Consider the following 22,891-nt stretch of genomic DNA (forward strand, 5'->3'; position numbering starts at 1 on the left):
CCTCCAGTGCTTTCCCAGGTGCATTAGCAGGGAGCTGGATAGGAATTGGAGCAGCTGGGACTTGAACTGATGCCATATGGGATGCCGGCACTGCAGGCTAGGGCTTCAACCAGCTGTGCCACAGTGCCAGCCCCAAGCCTCCTTCTTATGGGAATGAAGCAATAACAAGATTAACAGCAGACATTATGCAGCACAAATCTCATTTTACACATGAGTGAAACCAAGTCAGTGAGAACTCCTAACTTGCTCGTAGCTAGGAAATGTTTAAACCCAGACATTCTGGCTTCGGAGACTATGTTAGCCATTGCTAGATGTTAACCACTACTAACCTATGGCTCTCTTTCATAACTGTAGTGAAAAAAGCCCCATACCATGTAAGTTAACAATAACTAGATGTCAGACTGTATGTAAATTTGGTTCCCTCCACCTGGATACAAAGTCTGGAATGGGATCTGTGTTACAGTAAAATAGTAATGTGCTAAAGAGAAAGAATATGACATAGATAGAAGAGTCAACTTTAGCTTTGCAGGCTAGAGAATGCCTAGGTTTTATTGCTTTTGTATTTCTCCTGCTAAATTTCATTTGGTAGGAATCACACCATTCTACCTGACCTGTGTTGCCTGCCTCCTACAGTTACTGGAAATAGAGGCCCAGAAATCAGACTTGCCAGACTAAGCAAACAGAGACTCCCTCTCCAGAGTCTCCAGGCGCCTCTGACATGGCTCTGTGCCATCCTAGAGAGGAGGGCCCTCCCAGAAATTGCAACACAAACAGAAAGTTGTCAGGGGTGCCTGGAGGAGTGGAGGCCAGGCCGTACAAAAGAGAAAACAGATGGGACCCAGAGCAGCAGGGAGCTTCACCTTGAGATCTGTGAGTAGTTATCTCAGGCTATAAGCATGTTTGTTTATTGTGACTTTATGGGAATGTTCTCCTATTGCTGGACAAAACAATAAATGCGCTACAGCTTGAAGCTTTTCTATTTTTAATCTGAGATTTCAGTTTTATTTTTGTCTCATGCCCTTTCAAATTCATGTCTGTAACAACCACCCCTCAGTGACTCTGAGGCAGCTCCTTTGGATTTCAGTTGTGACAGTCTCTTGACTTTACCAAAGGCTTTGAGTACAATTAAGTGATTTTAAAAATAAACTATTTTTATTTGTGAATTATTAAAAAATGAAATAATTGTGAATGCAATAAACTTTTGGCAGAGTAAATGATTGGCAGGGTGGGTGACATTATCAATAGGAGGGCTTGTTACTATTTTTCTGTTGAGGAAATTAGGGCCATCAGGAAGTAAGGGAGCCTTCTGCCCCTTCAGAGAGACTTCTGCAATTTACAGTCCTCAATTCTCAGGAAAGCAGAAGGGCAATTGGAACCACATGAAGTCGCTCTTGCCGGGGGTCAGAAGCAGTAGACTATTGGCCGTTTCATGTGGCACCATCATTTCCATTCAGTAGAGAATCCGAGGCTGTGACATATCTTTACCTTCTTGGATTTCTCCAGGATTCAGTTGTGTGAACTGCCCAAGAGTCCAACAGCCATCTAAGTCTAGAGTGAGAGGATTGTCTCGCCTGGATGGAATCGGGCACTGAAGGTTTGTTGAAGTTCAGGCAGGTTCTCCCCAAGAAAATCTTTCTTCCACAGAGCCTGATTCAGTGTGGCTAAGGACTCAGGCCTGACTCCAGTGGCTCAGAGAGAGAAAGCTTGTGCGAGCCCCTCGGTGTTCCTGGTTCACCCCCACCATCCTGCTGGGGTTCACCTGCCATACCTGGCTTGGCCCAGATTCCCTGTCACCCCATCCCTCCCCTGCTCCATCTGCAACACAGTCCACAAGTGGACTAGATTCAGTGTTTAGTTGAACTGCAGTGGTTTTGTGGGCCTAACAATGAAGTGATATTAATTAAGCAGTGACTAAATTGCCATGCAGTTTTGTTTGTTCTTGTCACTCTCTTCATAATCTCACAGAGGGCTCCCTTGTACCTTGTCTCTCAGAGCAACCTTCTAAAGCTGACAGAGCAGGTAGATGACCGACGTTTTGGATGAGAAATAGAGGTTCACAGAAACGGAGTGCAGAGCTGGAACTACACTCTTCTTACTCTTGAGAAAGTCGAAAGAGGAAGGCTTTAAAGTGATATGTGTGCAACCTTGTGCAATGGAATACTCCTCTAAGAAATGATCTCATTCACAAGCACAAATGAATATTTGAGCTATGACTGTGTTTATAGCGATTCTTTGACCATAAGATTTTAAATTGATTTTAGCTTTCTGCCCTCTTAGCTAAGTTCATTGATCACAAAATGGCAAGTCAGCAAGTGGGCTTGTTAGAAGTGAATTATATTTGATCAAAGTTCCTCGAGACCAAGTAGCCTTCCTTTAGTCTTTAACTGAGTTAAACTAAACAATTTAAGACTTTCTCAATCAATCACCCTTATAAGTATGAAAAATGCAAACTCTTGAGGTTCTGTGTCCTGAAATTTGATCTTTTACTTCTGAAGATTTAAGGCAACATCAAGTGCCTCTGTGATAGATGTTTTTTATTTACATCGCAAACATTTTCATATATTTAAATTGCTGCTGCATTTACTGACTGCTGATTCAGAATCTCAGTGTTTATGAGCCAGTTTTGAAATCCTCCAAAGAGCAAAAAGGGAACTTGGTCATCTTGATTTTATATCAGAGGGAAAAAAAATAAGAGACACCATCTCCATCTTTTACAGCCACAGAGAAAAACATCCAAGACATTTGAGGACAATAAAATGTGAATGCCTCATTTACTTCCAAAAAGTCATGACTTCGAGCTTCCCTTTTCCTGATTACCTAACTACTTTCTTTCTTTTTTTTTTTTTAAAGATTTATTTTATTTATTTGAAAGGCAGAGATACAGAGAGAGGTAGAGACAGAGAGAGAGGTCTTCCATCCACTGGTTCACTCCTCAGATGGTCGCAACAGTCAGAGCTGCGCCAATCTGAAGCCAGGAGCCAAGAGCCTCCTTCGGGTCTCCCACGTGGGTGCAGGGGTCCAACGACTTGGGCCATCTTCCACTGCTTTCCTAGGCCACAGCAGAGAGCTGGATCAGAAGAGGAGCAGCTGGGACTAGAACCGGCGTCCATAAGGGATGCCGGCGCTTTAGGCCAGGGCTTTAATCTGCTGTGCCACAGTGCCAGCCCCTACCTGACTACTTTCAAACAAAGCGATAATGAGGTATCTTATTTATTTATTTATTTTTATTTTTATTACTTTTGACAGGCAGAGTTAGACAGTGAGAGAGAGAGAGAGACGGAGAGAAAGGTCTTCCTTTTTCCATTGGTTCACCCCCAAATGGCTGCTACAGCCGGCGCTGCGTCGAACCGAAGTCAGGAGCCAGGTGCTTCCTCCTGGTCTCCCATTTGGGTGCAGGGCCCAAGCACTTGGGCCATCCTCCACTGCCCTCCTGGGCCACAGCAGAGAGCTGGACTGGAAGAGGAGCAACCGGGACAGAATCTGGTGCCCCAACCGGGACTAGAACCCAGGGTGCTGGTGCTGCAGGTGGAGGATTAGCCAAGTGAGCCGCAGCACTGGCCAGATAATAAGGTATTGCCAATGTGATTTTTTTTTAAATTTTTTGACAGGCAGAGTGGACAGTGTAAGAGAGAGAGATAGAGAGAAAGGTCTTCCTTTGCCGTTGGTTCACCCTCCAATGGCCGCCGTGGCCGGTGCACCGCGCTGATCCAATGGCCGGAGCCAGGTGCTTCTCCTGGTCTCCCATGGGGTGCAGGGCCCAAGCACTTGGGCCATCCTCCACTGCACTCCCTGGCCACAGCAGAGAGCTGGCCTGGAAGAGGGGCAACCGGGATAGAATCCGGTGCCCCGCCCAGGACTAGAACCCAGTGTGCCGGGGACACAAGGTGGAGGATTAGCCTAGTGAGCAGCGGCGCCGGCCGCCAATGTGATATTAAATTGCCTGAAGGTGGATTATTTTCACAGGGCATCAACCTCATCACTTCTTTATTTGGCTTTATTTAGCTACTTGGTCTACTTAGTAAATATACGTGTGATCTTCTTAAGGCAGTCATTTAGAATTGGTTTCCTTGAAAGACACAAGTGTTCAGACACTTGGATGCAGATGTTAAAACAGAGCACAGGGGGCCAGCCTTTGGCATATCAGGTAAAGCTTCCACCTGCAACGCCAGCATCCCATATGACTGCTGGTTCAGGCCCTGGCTGCTTTACTTCTGATCCAGCTCCCTCCTAATGGTCTGGGAAAAGCAGCAGAAGATGGCGCAAGTGCTTGGGCTCTTACCACCTACCTGGGAGACCTGTTAGAAGCTCCTGGCTTTGGCCTGGCCCAGATGGCCATCTGGGGAGTGAACCAGCGGATGGATGGAAGACTTCTGTCTCTCCCGCCTTCCTCTGTAACTTTGACTTTCAAACAAACCACACAAAAAAAAAAAAACACCAAAAACAAACAAAAAACAACAGAGCACAGTCATATGCATCATTTTTTAGGGATAAGAGGAAAAGTGAAATGACGAGTGAGAAGTGGGATACCCTGCTGCAAGTCCTTCTGCTTCAGATTCCTGTTCTCTACTGCGTAGGCATCTGGGTGACGTGATCTCTAAACTCTGAAGACCTTTGTGGTCTCTACCTGTACTAATAACTTAAGCTTATTTACTCATTGTCTATCTATCTGTCTACCTAGTATATATACAGTATAATTATAACTCAACTCTGAAGACATTTGTGATCTCTTCCTACTACTAATACCTATGCTTACTTACTATGTATGTATATATATATATATAGTATAATTATACACTGACAATCTACTAAAAATTCATAAAACAGCTTCATAGTTTCCACTAATGAACTTGACCATTTTTCTAGGATTTTTTTTTAAGTTTTCTGCTCTCTACAAGTAAAAAAAAGTTCATCCTTTAAGGGCAACTTCTATGCAGTACAACGAAGATTTTAGTTATAGCCGTTACATCTCACCCTTAACAAGAATTTTAACCTTGGTTTGAGGGAACACACACATAAATAAAATGAATTTTATTTGTTTGTTTCTACTCTTCTATGTTCTCTAAAAGTCTGTGAATGACTTTTACTGAAAAGAAGAAAGAATATGGACGTCCTAAGTGTCAGCGGTCACACACTGTATTTGTGTGTGTGTGTGTGTGTGCACACGTGTGTGTTTTAAACGTGCAGCTGTGTCCTCTAAAAGCAAAGTTATATATTTTGTTGTAGCAGAGATGGACTCCCTTGTCAGCAGGCCCAGACACTTCTGTTTTCTGAGCATCTACCTCTGTAAAAGGAAGAGAGAGAAAGGAAGGAAGCTCAGTGCTCAGAGGCCTGGGACCCCGAAGCGGAAGTCTTTCTCCCCTGGCCTAGGGAACAGCAGCTGCGGGATCATGCTTTATGCACTAAAGTTTCAATAGTGAATGCACCAGACACAACCATCCGCTTTTGTGGGGCTTACATTCTTACTCTTTAAGAGCAGTGGGTAAGTCAGAGTTAACAATTTGGGTAAATTTGTTTTTGTCTTTGTTTTGGGTAAATTCTCAATTTGTTCTGTGGTGTGTTCTGGCAGTAAAATTTTTTTGAAACTTGTCTTCTATAAATAAATGATGTAAAGTCATTCAAGAGAACAAAAATATTGTTGCCAAATTTTTTAATTTAATAAGTGAAATGTTTGTTTTGATTTGATGTTTCACTGGACAGTTACCATTTTCTTTCTAATACAAGGTAAAATTGTACTGTATTTGAATTTTTTAAAAAATTTATTTTACTTTAGCAAGACAGAGAAAGACAGACAGAAAAAGGTCTCCCGTCTGCTGGCTCACTCCTAAATGTCTACAACAGCATGTTGTAGACAATGGGCTGGACCAAAGCCAGGAGCTGAGAATTCAGTGCAGATCTCTCACATAGCTGGCTGGAACCCAAGTACCTGAGCCTCTACTGGCTGCCTCCCAGGGTGTGTGTTAGCAGGAAGCTGGAGTGGAGAGTGGAACTGCAACTCAAACCCCCAGCAGTCCAATAAGGAATGCAGGCATCTTAAGTGGGATCGTAACTGCTGCACCAAACATCCACCCTTACATGTGAATCTTATGGGTATTTGAAGTTAAACCTTATCAGTGGTACATCTATCCCAATCATAGTGATACTTTCTGATAATGCATTGAACAGCAGTACTTTTTTCCCCAGAAGTGGTCAGGCATAATGTGTTCAGAACATGATAAAAACAAAACCCCAGTAGCTGGCAGTCATATGTTAGCACAAATGTTTTGCCCCTCTGTAAAATCACATGAACGCTACTTTTGCTTTCAGCAATCAGTAAACCTTGGCCATGATCACTTCCTCTTTTCCAACCCGCGTGGCAGTTTTTGCCCTGATCAGCTTGCGTGTCGGTGCTCTGGACACTTTCGTAGCTGCAGTGTATGAACATGCCGTCGTTTTGCCAAAGAAAACAGAAACGCCTGTTTCTCAAGACGATGCCTTGCTCCTCATGAACAAGAATATAGATATTCTGGAGAGCGCGATTAAGCAGGCAGCAGGGAAGGTAGTCTTTAATTTCCACTAATCAGAATTTGTGGGAGGTCTTGAGAACTGGTGCAAGATTGGAGTGTTAAATCATTTCTACTGTGCATAGAAAATAATTTTGGTTTGATCCATTGTGAACAGAATGCTCAAATCATTGTGACTCCAGAAGATGCACTTTATGGGTGGAAATTTACCAGAGAAATGATTTTCCCTTATCTGGAGGATATCCCAGATCCTCAGGTGAACTGGATCCCATGTCAAGACCCCCACAGGTACTTCAGCTTTCCTAGTTGTGCACAAGTGCTGTGATTTTCTAAAATGTGCTTGTTCGCCAAAGCAAAATGATTGACGCTGAATTTCATACATGTGGTGTATATTATGGTTGTATTTATCATGATGTTAGATTTTAAACAATTGTATTTAGATATCATTTGATAATATTTTATTTTTAAGTTTTATTTATTTTTATTTATTTGAAAACCAGAGCCACAAGGAGAAAAGACAGAGATCTCCCATCTGCTGGTTCACTCCCCAGATGACCCCAGCAACTGGGGCTGGCCAGGCTGAAGCCTGGAGCCTGGAACTCAATCTGAGTATCCCATGTGGGCTACAGGGAACCAAGCATTTCAGCAGTCATCTGGTGCTTCCCAAAGTGTGTGCAGTAACAGGAAGCTGGATAGGAAGTGGGGCAAGGATTTGAGTCCAGGCATTCCGATAAGAGATGTGGATGTCTAGCAGTGTCTTAGTTACTGTGCCAAATGCCTTCCCCTGTTTATGATTGAATTGTCGTTATTATGTTTGGAGAAAATATTATAAACAAGGTATTTATAAGGAAAATGAACAGAAGAGGATCTCATGAATACAAACAGCGTCTGAAATGGACAGTGGATTGCATTAGGAGAACACCCCAATTTCTCTGGTGAAGGAATTGTGTTTCTGTTTTGTTGTCTCTCTCTCTCATGGGGCTAGTCAGAAAGACCTCACCTTATATTTTCTAGTGAAATATAAGACCTTATGCTTTGAAACTGCATTTCCCAGGCTCATAAAGCTAATTTTCCTGGGAAAAAGTTGTCTATTTTGCCTTGAAGTTGATTGATTTATGCACAGATTGCACACTTCTCTATTAACAGTATAGGGGATCACTTCCATTCATTCTTTCTTGGTTCTTTTCTTTTCTTTTTTTTTATGGATTCCAGGATTTTTTTTAAACTTTTATTTAATGAATATAAATTTCCAAAGTACAGAATATTGATTACAATGGCTTCCCCCCCATAACGTCCCTCCAACCCGCAACCCTCCCCTTATCCACTCCCTCTCCCCTTCCATTCACATCAAGATTCATTTTCGATTCTCTTTATATACAGAAATCAGTTTAGCATACATTAAGTAAAGATTCCAACAGTTTGCTCCCACACAGAAACATAAAGTGAAAAATACTGTTTGAGTACTAGTTATAGCATTAAATCTCAATGTACAGCACACTAAGGACAAAGATCCTACATGAGGAATAAGTGCACAGTGACTCCTGTTGTTGACTTAACAAATTGACACTCCTGTTTATGGCATCAGTAATCACCCTAGGCTCTTGTCATGAGCTGCCAAGGCTATGGAAGCCCCCTGAGTTCACTGACTCTGATAATTCTTTTCTTATCTCCTCTCACGGTTTTTTGTTCTCTTACCTTTCCCGCATTCTTTTACCTCAAATTAAGCTTAAACATTGTTTGGTTAAGTTCTTGATGGGAGAGTGTGGATCCCACACTGTTTCAGGCCTCCTAATGACTCTGAAGTTTATGTAAGGGTGTCAGGAAATGGCTTTGCACAGCTCTAGAAAGGTTGACCACCCCACGAGTGGACTGTCCAGGTACATGATGGTGGAATTTTCCATCTTCCTATCCTTCCTGTTCTAAGATCACACTCTTTATGGTATCTTCAAGAAACTTTCTTTTAGGGAAAAGGAGAGGCCAATAGCTGCATAGATTTTTTTAAAAATTATTTTTTTATTTGAAAGAATTACAGAGAGAGAGAGAGAGAGAGATCTTCCATCTTCTGGTTCACTCCCCAAATGGTTGCAAGGTTTGGAGCCAGGCCAGTCCAAAGCCAGAAGCCAGGCACTTCTTCTGGGCCTCCCATGTGGAGACAGAGGCCCAAGCACTTGGGCCATACTGCTTTTCCAGGCCATTAGCAGGGAACTGGATCAGAAGAGGAGCAGCCAGGACTAGAACTGGTGCCCATATGGGATGCCAGTGCTGCAGGCAGAAGCTTAGCCCACTACATCACAGCACTGGCCCCATTCTTTTAAGGTGTTTAGAAATATTTGGAATAAAAGTTTTTATTTTGCTTTTGAAAGGTGAGAATAAGCATATTCCATTCTGGTGGAATGATCCACGAGAGAGCAAACCAGTGGTGGGTGATACAGGGTAATGAATCACTAAGCCATGGATATCCCATAAAGGTATTCATCAATTTAAGCATAACGCCAGGCTTTTTAAAATATACATTTATAAATAGTTTTTATGTTGACTTCAGTTACACTTAGGTTCTTTCTGTTATAGTTTCCTCATGAAGTAACTGAAATACTTCTAAAAATTGAAATGCATTCATGAAAATTTTTTTAGATTTGGTCACACACCAGTACAAGCAAGACTCAGCTGCCTGGCCAAGAACAATTCTATCTATGTCTTGGCAAATATTGGAGACAAGAAGCCTTGTAATTCCCATGACTCCACATGTCCTTATAATGGCTATTATCAATACAATACCAATGTGGTATACGATTCAGAGGGAAAACTGGTGGCACGTTATCATAAGGTAAGAGAGAGGTGGGCCTGTCCAATGGAGTCTGCTTTAAGGTGATGAATGCTGTGTTTAGTGGTTCAGCCTTTATTCCCCATATAGCACACTATGACATTACCAATGGTACATACATGCAATATTGCCATAGACTTTTTATGAAAGTGAGCAATAAAAAGTCATCTTATTAAAAAATATAAATTGGAAAAAATGTAGGAAGAGACCCGTTAGCAAAGTGAAAGCATATTTTTCTGTATATGAAAATAATAAACTTTAATATTGAGGTAAAAGATACTAATGTGACTGTAAAATTAATTCATTTAACATTGAAATCGTATAAAGTTGTTTTGAAATTGTATGATTGTTAATTTTCTATAAATCACAAAATACTCTATTTTCTACACCAGTTAGTTTAATTATTGTTTTGTGGCTGTAAGATCAAACAAGAATATTTTTATTTTAAATTCTGAATCGAAAAAATAAAATGACCTTTTAGTCATAATTTTGTACTGAGCCTGGGTGGGGAGAGAGGATGGATGTGTGGTGTGCACGCAGTGTGACCGTCTCTTCTCTTCCCTCACAGTTTCCCAAGCATCTTTAATTGTAGCCACAGAATTTTTTGAGTAGAGAAACTATCTTCTGGAGATCTCAGTTAAAATATAAATGTTAATTAAGAGAAGTAACATTAAACCAATGGTTTTCTTTTTTTTTTTAAAAGATTTATTTATTTATTTGAAAGAGTTACACAGAGAGAGGAGAGGCAGAGAGAGAGAGAGAGAGAGAGAGGTCTTCCATCTGATGGTTTGCTCCCCAATTGGCCGCCACAGTGGAGCTGCGCCGATCCAAAGCCAGGAGCCAGGAGCCTCCTCTGGGTCTTCCACGCAGGTGCAGGGGCCCAAGGGCCTGGGCCATCCTCCACTGCTTTCCCAGGCCGTAACAGAGAGCTGGCTCAGAAGTGGAGCAGGTGGGACTAGAACTGGCACCCATATGGGATGCCAACACCCCAGGCCAGGGCATTAACCCGCTGAGCTACAGCACCGGCCCCAAACCAATGGTTTTCAAATGATTTTGATCATGGCCTCCCACTGGAAATAATTATTAAAATATTTTTTAAAAAATTATATGACAACACATTTCACATATTTCATATAAACAGTTTTGATTTTAATGTGAGTCCTTAGAGTATTAATTTATGTATTTAACAATAAAATAAAACACTTTAAAATGTTTCCATCATAATTTTGCAGGTTTGGACAATTTCTTTGCACACATAATGGGACTTTCATTTTGTCCTAAAAATTTATTTCATACTATGAATAGAAATGTTAGCCCTTCCCTTTTTCTTTTGTTTGAGAGACTGCATTTACATTATTAGTATGAGTTTCTCTGCAAGAATCATTTTCAACTGTTAGATCATTCTATAAAGGTTGATTTAGTTACCAGTGATTGCATAGTTTGTCAAGCCACTTAATCAGGCCTAGGTGAACTGCAGAAGGCACAGTGCAATCAAAGTCAAGTACTTGCTTTGAGGAGCTTGTGTTCATTCGTTTAACCTGGGAGGCTCTCATTCTCCCCTCAGAACACCTCAGGAATTGTACATGGTTTCTGACAGGTGGATCTAATAAGAGTACCTTCGTCAATCTGTCTAGAACAGTAGTTCTGTTTTATTTATTTTTTAGATAAAAATAGAGGTTTTAATAGTCTCTTGGTCAACACTTAGCATTCTCTACATTGCAGAATATTTGATTAATTACTTACCCTGAATTTTAATATTAGAGTAGGTTACTTGGAAGAAATCAGGAGTAGTTAAACAGAATTTTTTTTTCCATGATAGTTTTGAAAGCTGGGTAAGAGCATTTGAGATTATTTTGGATGGGACTACCAAGGGGAAGGTGGCAACCTCATCTGAATCACAGGTTTTTGTTGTGCATTTATTATGTTTCTAGAAACCAGGGAAACAAGGAAGAACAGTGCATGTCTTAGGCTTTCAGGAATCTCATAGTCTTTGAGATTTATGAAGAGGTGTTTTGGAAGGTGTGAGAGACAGATGCTATAGATATATATAATGCTGATTCTTCCACATCTTCCTCAGAAATGTATTTGCTATTGCCAGATTGTTCATTTCCTTGGAGACTTCCTGCTGTTGATCCTACTAAATCTGCTATTACATTTGGAGGGTTTTTATGAGTTATCTCTTAAATCAACAAGACTCCACTAGTTTTGTTCTATGCATTTATTATAGTACCACCTATACTCTGAACCTCAGTTTGATGTTCCTGAGAAACCAGAGCTGGTAACTTTCAACACCACATTTGGAAAGTTTGGCATTTTCACATGTTTTGATATACTCTTCCATGATCCTGCTGTTACCTTGGTGAAAGATTTCCATGTGGACACCATATTGCTCCCTACAGCTTGGATGAATGTTCTGCCCCTCTTGACAGCTATTGAATTCCATTCAGCTTGGGCCATGGGAATGAGAGTTAATCTTCTTGTGGCCAATACACATCATGTCAGCCTAAATATGACAGGTAATGCATGGCCAGGTGAATCTTGTAGTTTCTACTTTTAAATATAGTGAAACTAATGCCTCAGATATGACCCACCTAAATCTATTGCTTTTTGTCAAGACTCCTCATGTTTTAATTCTTTTACGTGCAAGAAATGAAAAGCTAATGCTTGATTATAACAGCTATGGTTGTGTTAGAAACTTTATGTGTATTATTTCATTTAATTTAACATCCCAACATACAGAGTAGGAACATTAAGAGATTGAGAATACAAGTAACTTACTGTAGGCTACCCAGATAGCAAGTGGCCAAGCAGGTAACTGAACAGACGCAGGCTCTAAACTGACCAAGACCAGGAAATGTATAGCTTATGCACTGATGTATAACAAATAACCCTAGAAGTTAAAAGTAAATGTGGCTTACAACAATAAACAGTTATCATTTCACAGCCTCTGTTGGTCAGAAATTTGGGAGTGACTTTGATGGGTGGTTCTGGCTCTGGCTGTCTCATCAAGTATAGTGGAGCTGTTAGCTGGGCTTATAGTCATCTGATGGCTTGCCTTGGGCTGCTGGGTTTGCTTCCAGAAGGGCTCACTCACGTGACTTTTGGCAGGAGCTCTCAGTTCCTCAGTGGCTGTTGGTGGGAGGCCCCATTTCTGTTTCTTGCCATTTGCTTCTCTATAGGGCTGCAGGATGTAGTCTGCTGACATGACAGCTGATGTCATCCAGAGTAAATGATAAGAGGGAGGGAGAGTGGGAGAGAGAGAAAGAGGGAGAGAGAGAGAGAGGGAGAGAGAGAGAAAGAGGGAGAGAGAGAGAGGTAGAGAGGGAGGGAGGAGAGAGGGAGAGAGAGGGAGAGAGAGAGGTAGAGGGGGAGAGAGGGAGAGAGGGAGGGGGGAGAGGGAGAGAGAGAGGGAGAGGGGTAGAGAGGGAGAGAGAGAGAAAGAGAGTCATATTGCTGTTTATGACTGACTCATCATTACCATCACTTCTAACACATTCTGGTCACTTGAAGTGGCTCAACAAGTCCAGCCCACACTCAAGAGAAACAATTAGATCCATCTATTGGAGAGAGGAGTGTTGAAGAATTTTATACAAAAATCGCAATGGTGGGGAAAAGGAAAGAATTTTCTATTACCTTTTCCTACCTTTCAGAAATTTCTGAATATAAAGATTTTAATATTTAATTTACTTTTCCACAAGGCTAATACAAAATGCTATTATTTCAAACTTTGAGTTGAGAACATTGAACATTTCTTAATAATTTCTTCTACTGGGAAATAGGAAAAAGAGAAGTAGTTAAATGTTCAATGTAACTGGAAGCCTGTATGTATTCTCCTTATAACTGATACGGTGACCTGATCACATACCCAGTCAGTGTATCTGGTGGGATACTTGGTAGTTTTGGTTTTTCTGTGTTGTTGTTTTTAACAAGATTTGTCTTCCATTTGCAGGGAGTGGCATCTATGCACCACATTCTCCCAAAGTGTACCACTATGACATGGAAACAGACTTGGGAAAGCTCCTCCTTTCGGAGGTGGATTCACATCCCCAAACCTCTTCTTCCTACCCAACGGCTGTGAATTGGAGTGCCTATGCCATGGCCATCAGACCATTCTCAGTACAGAAAGACACTTTCAGAGGATTTATTTCTCGGGACGAGTTCAATTTTACAGAACTTTTTGAAAATGCAGGAAATATTACAATTTGTCAAAAAGAGCTCTGCTGTCATTTAAGCTACAGAATGCTAGAAAAAGAAGCAGATGAAATTTATGTCCTAGGAGCCTTTACAGGATTTCATGGTCGAAGGAGGAGAGAATACTGGCAGGTAAACTCAGCTCAAGAGAAAGGAGTGTTTGGGTGTCAGTAAATTCTAGGTTAAATTCTCGTGCTTGTTCCAGGAAATCAAGTGCTCTTTTGGCATGTTTCCAGGTATTGGCATTAACAATCAGTCTCTCTCTCTCTCTCTCTCTCTCTCTCTCTCTCTCTCTCATACATACTAGGATTAATGAAATATTTGTAATCTGAAATAAGTATTTGTGTAATCTGATTGCTTGTGTACATTTAAAATAAATTATTAATCTGACCGTGATGGCTTTCTATTTGACTGACAAACTTATTTGGATATTTTGGTAGGCTTCAAGTCTTGGGTTTCCAATGTGTCTGAGCACAAATGGTTTTATTCTCACTTGTAAAATCAACTTAAGTAGAAATGCCACATTTATGCTAGTTTTTTTCTTCTAAGTAAATGTCTTAAACTTTTAATTCTTTACAAATTAAATATTTTTATGATGTGACTATATTCTAGGTTGTTAGCTACGAATTTGTGTTTTCTTTTTGTATTTCATGCCCTACTATCTTCTAACCAATAGGATATAGAAAAAGAAGTAAGGTGTAGGAATGGTTAACATTTTAGTCATTTGCTCAACTTCACTGCTACTGTTGCCCAAAGATCTGCACTTCAGTAAGCTCAATGCCATCATAGGTTTAAGTCTAATTCTAAAGTGACTTTTTTCTTCAATCTACTTCCTATCCAGGAAGTTCTTACATCACTTCCCTTTTCCAGTAAAGTAGAATATTGTAAAAACATAATTCAAATCCCTTCATGGAGAAAGAAAATTATACCTTGCTGTGGTTAAAAACCAAGTCAACAGTTGTAGTACAAGTAACCTAGATATAACTCATTGCCTTTTATCTGTATCTGGTCCACTTAGGTATGCACAATGTTGAAGTGTAAAACTACTAATCTGACCACATGTGGACGGCCAGTAGAGACTGCTTCTACACGATTTGAAATGTTCTCCCTCAGTGGCACATTTGGAACAGAGTATGTTTTTCCTGAAGTTCTACTCACTGGAATTCATCTATCACCTGGAAAATTTGAAGTAAGGCTTTCAAAGTATTTATCTGGTCACGGAAGCTAAATAGAACAGGCTATGGCAACTCTACTAGCTGAATTTTGCCATGTAACATACTTCCTCAAAACTTAATGGTTGTGGGAGTAGACTGTGGTCTAATGGTTTAGATGCTGATTCCACACTGGAATACCTGGGTTCAACTATTCCTGGATCAGGCTCCTGATTCTAGCTTCCTGCTAATCCAGACTCTGGGAGGCAGCAGGTGAAAATTTAAATAGTTTTCTTGTCACCCACATGGGAGACCTGGATTGGGGTTCCCAGCACTCAGCTTCAGCCTGGTTCAGCCTTGGCTTTTGTGGACATTTGGGGAGTAAAATAGTGGATGGGAGCTCTCTGTTTGCCTCTTTCTCTGACTACCTCTAAAAATTTGTTTAAATAAAACCTCAAACATAATGTCTTTAAATATTGACCATTTTTTCAGCACTGATTTTGTGGATTGGCAATTTGAATTCAGTGTAACGAGGTTGTTTGGTCAAAGACAGGCTCAGTTAATGTTGGCTGCGCTCACTGCATCGGACACTAACCAGTGAATTGCTTGGGGCTGACTAATTTGTGATAGGCTTGTCTTGGATGGCTTAGATAATTGAGGCCTTCTCTCCCTGTGGCCTCCCTTCTTTCAGCAAACCTAGACTTGTTCACATGTCAGTTGAATGACCCCAAGAACATCAAAAATGAAAGTCATCATGGGAAGATTCTTTGCAGAAATCCTCCTGCACCAGATTTTCAAATGTCTCATTAACCACAGGTTGTAGAGAAATAAACCTCTTTATGTGAGGAACTGTAAAACCACATTGCAAAAGAACCTGGGGGGAAGAGTATTTTGTGGTCATCTTTTGCGATTTCTGCCAGCTAATTCTAGTGATGACACTTGGTTGGAAGAACACAACAACATACCCTCAAATTCTGAGCTTGAGGCGCCATTTTTTGAAGGGTATTTGCTTACCAAATTTTAATTGCCGTTGTCACTTGTAGAGACAGAAAATCAGATATTTATTTCACAAATGATAGTGGCTGTAACTAAGCTGATATGAAATTAGAATTATGACCCTGTGGGTACATGACACATGCACACATACCTACACATATTCAATTTTAAAAATTAATTAGTTTATTTGAGTGGCAGAGTTAAAGACAGAGAGAGATAGAGACAGAGACAGGGAGAGAGAGAGAGAGAGAGAGAGAGATCCTCCACCTGCTGGTTCCCTCCCCCAAATTAACACAACAGCCAAAGCTGGACCAATTCAAAGCCAGGAACCAGGAGCTTCTTCCAGCTCTCCCATATGGGTGCTGGGGCCCAAGCACAGGGCCATCTTCCACTGTTTTGCCAGGCCATAGCAGAGAGCTGGATTGAAAGTGGAGCAGCTGGGACTTGAACCAGTACCCATACTGGATGCCGGCACTGCAGGTCAAAGCTTAGCCCACTACACCACAGTGCGCACCCCACAGACTGCAGATTAAAAGTCTGATCAGCACAGGTTTAAATAGAAAGGGTTGGGCAATCATAAAGAAGCTTTGCAGGGAGCCAGGGCAGCCTGAGGCAGTGTGCTTCTCCTCTTTAGAGCTAGGGATCTGAAGATCATCCAGGAGGTTACTTCCCTCACAGAGAATCAAATAAATATTTTATAATTTGATTTATCTATTTGAGAAAGAAAGATGCAGAGAGAACAAGAAAGAGAGAGCACTCCTTATTTGTTAGTCCAATCACCAAATGCCCATACTAGGGCTCAAATTTGGAACCAGGAATGCTGTCCAGACTACCGAATTATTTGAGCCATCATGGCTGCCTCATCAGCAGGAACTGAAGTCAGAAGCTGGAGTCAGGAATCAAACTCAGATAGCCCAATGTGCAGCACAGATATCTCAGTCCCAGGCTTAAAAAAGAGACAAATAAAATCATTGAAAATTCTGTATTTCTAAAAACTGTTTTCACTGGGAGCATTGCAGAATGTGACTCTTCTGTTAACATATTGTTTCTAGAAAGACCGGTCATAATAATTTAAGTGATAAGTTTTTACAGGCTCACATGTCTTCTTGAGTATTTCCCCAGTGTCATTGACTGACAGACATGCTCCCAGCAAAGATTTCCACATCACTAGAGGAACACACTAATGCAGAGATTTCAGCACTCTTATTTTGTGTTCTTTCCCTACACATCCCTAGATTTATGCTTAAAGGATGGAGTGTTGCTGACCATGCCCACAAATGTGGAAATATCTTGCTTTAACATTTTGGGCAATTCTAGTGTATTATCAGAAGCACTGTCACAGTCTGAACTCTGCAACTAACTAGTTGCATAAGCATAGGAAAGTCACTTAAACTCTGAATTCCCTACCTGTAGGAAAGAATACCGTCTTCACTGGTTTGGTGAGGACCCAATATGATAATGCACGTGAAGGCACTTTGTGAGAAATGAACTACAACAGCTGCCTTCTAGAATATTTGTCTTCTTCCAGTTATGAACTGCCTGTTTCCCAAGTTCCACAGTCTTTCCCATACAAACTGTTCTGCCCAAAACTGATGGGTTGATTTTTTAAAAAATTTTATTTAAGTTATATAGGTTTCAGGTATTTCACATATACAGTTTTAGGAGCATAGTGATACTTCCCAGATGGATTACTTTTTAAAGTTCTTATTCTACTTATTGTTGGTCTATTCATGTTTCCCTCTATTAGTCTTCAACTGTTTTGTACTCTTAAATCACCTAAAGAGAATCCTGTGTGCCTTCAGGTGGACCTGGTCATTCATGATTTTCACAACCTGATTTTCACCTTCCTCTGGCCGTGTGGCTTACTCTCTTCTTTGCCAATCTTTGCTCTAGCCAGTGGTGTGCTATACTTTTTAAAAATTTTTTATTTATTTGAAAGGTTGAGAGAGAGAGAGAGAGGGAAAGAGAGGGAGAGATAGAGAGAGGGAAAGAGAGAGAGAGAGAGAGAGAGAGAGAGATTTCTTATTCCCCAATTCATTCTCCAAATGTCCATGATAGTCAGGCTGAAACCAGGAGCCCCAGCTCAGTCAGTATCTCTCACATGTGTGGCAGTGACTCAAGTACTTGAGCTATCACTTCCTGACTCCCAGGGTGAAACTAGAATTGGAAGTGGAGTCAAGATTCAAACCTTAGACATTCTGATATGGTATACAGGTGTCTCAAGTGGCGGCCTGACTTCTGTCCTGCACTCCCCTAGTGTGCTATAAATTTTAACAACCCACTTACTGAGGAAGAAAAGAAAAATCTTTTTTTTTTAAACTTTTATTTAGTAAATATAATTTTCCAAAGTACAGTTTATGGATTACAATGTCTTCCCCCCCATACCTTCCCTCCCACCCATACCCCTCCCATCTCCCACTCCCTCTCCCATTCCATTCACATCAAAATTCATTTTCAATTATCTTTATATACAGAAGATCGATTTAGTATATATTAAGTAAAGATTTCATCAGTTTGCACCCACACAGAAACACAAAGTGTAAAATACTGTTTCAGTACTAGTTACAGCATTACTTCACATTGGACAACACATTAAGGACAGATCCCACATGAGAAGTAAGTACACAGTGACTCCTGTTGTTGACTTAACAATTTGACACTCTTGTTTATGGCATCAGTAATCTCCCTAGGCTCTTGTCATGAGTTGCCAAGGCTATGGAAGCCTTTTGAGTTCACCGACTTCGATCTTATTCCGACAGGGTCATAGTCAAAGTAGAAGTTCTCTCCTCCCTTCAGAGAAAGGTACCTCCTTCTTTGATGGCCCCATTCTTTCCACTGGGATATCACTTGCAGAGATCAAGAAAAATCTTTGATTTATGGCATTTGCCAATTCCCATTCTGTAACTATCAGTTTCAAGAATGACTGGTTAAGCATATAGCTTCAGAGTTTGTGGAAATTTAGCAATCTGTTCTTAAAGCCATGTCCCACTGGCTCTAGCACACCCTTGATGCTAAAGAAACCAGAGTGAAAAAGCACATTGCTTAGACCTGTCACACACACTTCTGTCTCAAAATGAACCTTCGGTGCTCTGGTTTCCACTTTACACATTGGCTTCTGCCAGACTGCTCCTTCTTTTGTGGATTGTGTCTCTCTCCAGCACCAGTCCACTCTTTCCCTCTGAGACCTCCTAAGCACTTGTCTGTTTACTTATAATGTATGAGTGTCCTGATTTATCTCTATGTTTATAATCTGCTCAGTCTCACCAGCTAACTTTTAAACTTCTTGAGGGAAAAATGTGATGTATATCTCTCATAATTGTACTCATTGAATTATTGCTGCTACATGTGTTGATTTTTCATTACTGATGACATCTAAAACTCAAATCTTGGACCCTCTTGAATTATTCTAGTCTTATTACATTTAAAATAGCCAGTCCTGCTTGTTCCTTGCTCCCCAAGCAGGAATGATTTAATTAACCATTATATATAGAATGGTTTCAAAATTATTTTTCTGTGTGCCATGTGTATTTTAGTTAATACTGACTCTACATTTCTCATCTTTTGTTTAGGTGCTAAAAGATGGGCGTTTGGTAAATAAGAATGGATTATCTGGGCCTGTCCTAACAGTGTCACTGTTTGGGAGGTGGTACACAAAGGACACACTTTACAAATCATCTGGGACCAGCAATTCAGCAATACCTTACCTGCTAATCTTCATTGTCCTAATGACTGCAGATTTTCAAAATATTGTATTGCTGTAAGGTACCTCTGTCTTGCTCAGTTTTGCATCATACATGTTGCTAAATGTGTTTATCAGGTTCCCAAGTCTGCTAAGAACCTTTGAAGGGCTACCTCAGTAGAATAGACAAATAATTCTTAAGTATTTTTGTCTTTAAAGATTATTTTTAAGTTTGTTGATAATCGTGTCCTTTTTTGGCTTCTCTGAAATAGTGCTTTGTGGTACAATAGAAGCAGCATAGGTGTTTGAATTGGATAAATGAGGGTGAAATAGGGTTTCAGCCCTATATGCTATGAGACTTTGTAGGCTTGGGTGTGAGGGCACAGAGTGAAGACTTTCATAGCTGTGTACTTGAAGAGAAACTGACTTTAAAGACAATGTGAGCTCATCTCATTTTCTAATGATTAGAGGTAAATTTGCTTGCTCATCAGATGCTCATGTTTTTTTTAAAAGTAATTTGTTTGTATTTTGTAAAGTAATTTGTTTGAAAGTCAGAGTTATACAGAGAGAGAAGGAGAGGCAGAGAGAGAGAGAGATCTTCCATCCGCAGGTCAGTTGGCCGCAGTGGCCGGAGCTGTGCCGATCTGAAGCCAGGAACCAGGAGCTTCTTTTCAGTCTCCCACGTGGGTGCAGGGGCACAAGGACTTGGGGCATCTTCCACTGCTTTTCCAGGCCATAGCAGAGAGCTAGAAGTGGAGCAGCTGGGTTTCAAACCGGCACCCATATGGGATGCCGGCACTGCAGGCAGAGGCTTTACCACAGTGCCGGCCCCAGATGGCCATGTTGAAGTATACCTTAATAGTGACAGCTGTTTTGAGATGTACTAGAAGACACGACAGCTATTCTAGGTTCATATCAAAGGACTGGACCAGGTCATTCATAGCCCTAATTTGTTCCATTTGAAGGCTAAGTTTCCAATCAACAGGCTCAAGTTCCATGACACCAATTCCATGAAAGTTAATTATAACACAATTTGAACATTGGACAGTGTACTTTAAAAAATACATGGATCCCATGCTATTTGAAGGATAGTGGTGAATTTGTTACTTCTAATTTAATACAGATATTCTTACAACTGAAGAAATGACTTCAGATTTCCAGGTAGCTTTCTCATTTTGTGTCTCCAAAATTATTTTTAAGTTCAACAATTCTACATGAAAAAGTAATTGAGACATGGTTTGTTTTTTATATATTATCATAAATCTCATGGATTCAATTTGATTATTCTACCAAAATTCATTAGGAAATTAAGACTATCTTCATAATGTAGTAGTTACCGTTAAGAGAAGGGATATGAAGGTTAAGCCAAGCTTTGTGTTTAGTTTTGAGAAGAGCTTAGATGTTTCTTATATTCAATACTTGGATATCAAAGATAGTATTTTAAAGCTGTAGCAAACACACATGTATGTTTATAGTCCAAATCACATAATTGTCAAATTTGTGTATTCTTTTGTCTTCATGAAGTATGCAACATTTCAGGTTTATCAGGTTTTGCTGGAGGAAGTTAGATGTTACACAATGGTTTTGCTGTGTGTTGTGACACTTGGGCAATGATGTTTCCATTCTAGAAGTATAGATGTTAAAAAGAAATCAACAGCTGACCAGAAGTCAACAGCTCTCCTTAAGCCCATTAAATTGAGTATGATATAGAGTCTATTTTAAAAAATTTTTTTTAACAGGCAGAGTGGATAGTGAGAGAGACAGAGAGAAAGGTCTTCCTTTTCCATTGATTCACCTGCCAATGGCCGCCGCGGCACACCACGCTGATCCGAAGCCAGGAGCCAGGTGCTTCTCCTGGTCTCCCATGCCGGTGCAGGGCCCAAGCACCTGGGCCATCCTCCACTGCACTCCCGGGCCACAGCAGAGAGCTGGACTGGAAGAGGGGCAACCAGGACAGAATCCGGTGCCCCAAATGGGACTAGAACTCAGTGTGCCAGCGCCGCAGGCGGAGGATTAGCCTATTGAGCCATGGCGTCAGCCAAGTATGATATAGAGTCTAAGGGACTGTTCTTTGATTCAGACTTGGAGCTGTCAGCTGGGCCTCAATTCTTTCAAAAACAAAAGAGAAGCACAAGACCCAAGGAAAATGAAGAATACTTAAGCTCAATCATAGAATGGTTTACACCTTGACATTTCAACCCATCATTCCACAGTGGAATCACCTAGGAAATTTATTTTACCAAACAACCCAATAGTTTGATTTGCAATAACTTAGGGAAATGTACCCAAGGGACCACCTGTTTAATTTCTAACCTGTCAAGTGTCAGAGTCTAGTTTCTTTAATAACTGTCTTTTATCTCCTTTTTGAAATTTTGTATAATGGGGGAGGTGCTGTGGTGTAGAAGGCTAAGCTTCCGCCTGCAGTATCAGCATCCCATAAGGGCACTAGTTTGAATCCCAGCCACTCCATTTCTGATCCAGCTCCCTGCTAATGCCCTGGGGAAAGCAGCAGGAGATGGTCCAAGTGGTGGGTTCCCAGCACTCACATGCAAGACCCAGATGAAACTCCTGGCTCCTGGCTTCACCCTGACCCAACCCTGGTTGTTGCAGCCATTTGGGGAGTGAACCAGTGGATGGAAGATTCTCTCTCTCTCTCTCTCTTTCTCTCTCTCAGCCTTTCAAATAAACAAATAAATAAATCTTTACATAAATTTTGTCCAAGTTTTTTTTTTATTGGCAATAAAGATATCCTATATTTGGAGTTGGACTGATGCTAACAGCATATTTCTTGATCTTCCTTACATTGCACGCCAAACTTCCAAGTTATAAGCAGGTAAAAATCTTTCCATTGTAATTTAGTCTAATAAAGACTAAAGATGCAAGCATAAAAATGTTTCCATTTAGCCGGCGCCGTGGCTCACTAGGCTAATCCTCTGCCTTGCAGCGCCGGCACATCGGGTTCTAGTCCCGGTCAGGGCGCCGGATTCTGTCCCGGTTGCCCCTCTTCCAGGCCAGCTCTCTGCTATGGCCCGGGAGTGCAGTGGAGGATAGCCCAAGTCCTTGGGCCCTGCACCCCATGGGAGACCAGGAGAAGCACCTGGCTCCTGCCTTCGGATCAGCATGGTGCGCCGGCCATGGCGGCCATTGGAGGGTGAACCAATGGCAAAGGAAGACCTTTCTCTCTGTCTCTCTCTCTCACTGTCTACTTGGCCTGTAAAAAAAAAAGTTTCCATTATAATCAGCCACATAACTAATGAATAACTCATAGGGTTAAAAGCCTATAAGCGCATCTTTTTTTATAGGAATTACATTTATGTCAACATGATGATGGGGTCAAGAGACAACATAATTCACAGACATGCTGCCCCACAATTAGTAACCCCTACAAACAGATACTTCACATAAACCCTTTCCCTGGCAGTAGCTCGAAATGACATCGCACTTCATGTTCACTCTTGGTAGGTTGATATTGCTTGCTTATGTACCTGGGGTTATTATACTGAAATACACTTGGTTTAAGGGTAGCACAGACATGTAAATGAAGGAGATGGGC

General features: G+C 41.0%; 1 protein-coding gene across 5 annotated transcripts; it reads left to right on the forward strand.

Annotated features, from left to right (window-relative positions):
* The first annotated feature begins 722 nt into the window (after window positions 1–722).
* Window positions 723–22,049, forward strand: LOC100345689 (pantetheine hydrolase VNN2). Of its 5 annotated transcripts, XM_051854325.2 has the most exons (10): window positions 762–870; window positions 1,504–1,594; window positions 5,227–5,479; window positions 6,304–6,535; window positions 6,658–6,788; window positions 9,132–9,324; window positions 11,549–11,837; window positions 13,271–13,644; window positions 14,531–14,701; window positions 19,229–22,049. In XM_051854325.2, the coding sequence occupies exons 4-10, from the start codon at window positions 6,323–6,325 to the stop codon at window positions 19,418–19,420; spliced, it is 1,563 nt and encodes a 520-aa protein (XP_051710285.2). In that variant the 5' UTR covers window positions 762–870; window positions 1,504–1,594; window positions 5,227–5,479; window positions 6,304–6,322; the 3' UTR covers window positions 19,421–22,049. The 5 variants fall into 5 exon arrangements, with proteins under 5 accessions (XP_002714874.2, XP_008261754.2, XP_051710285.2 ...); XM_008263532.4 differs by lacking the exon at window positions 1,504–1,594 and having other exon boundaries at window positions 755–870; XM_008263535.4 differs by lacking the exon at window positions 5,227–5,479.
* Window positions 22,050–22,891: the final 842 nt, after the last annotated feature.

The sequence above is a fragment of the Oryctolagus cuniculus genome, chromosome 5 (assembly GCF_964237555.1).
Source record: "Oryctolagus cuniculus chromosome 5, mOryCun1.1, whole genome shotgun sequence".
Taxonomy (NCBI): Eukaryota; Metazoa; Chordata; class Mammalia; order Lagomorpha; family Leporidae; genus Oryctolagus; species Oryctolagus cuniculus.

Bases quoted from the DNA above. Each gene is read 5' to 3' on its own strand.
- LOC100345689 (XM_002714828.5), top strand. From the start codon at position 6,323: ATGATCACTTCCTCTTTTCCAACCCGCGTGGCAGTTTTTGCCCTGATC. The intron at 6,536-6,657 runs GTAGTCTTTAAT...CATTGTGAACAG, and splicing joins TTAAGCAGGCAGCAGGGAAG to AATGCTCAAATCATTGTGAC. The intron at 13,645-14,530 runs GTAAACTCAGCT...TGGTCCACTTAG, and splicing joins GGAGGAGAGAATACTGGCAG to GTATGCACAATGTTGAAGTG.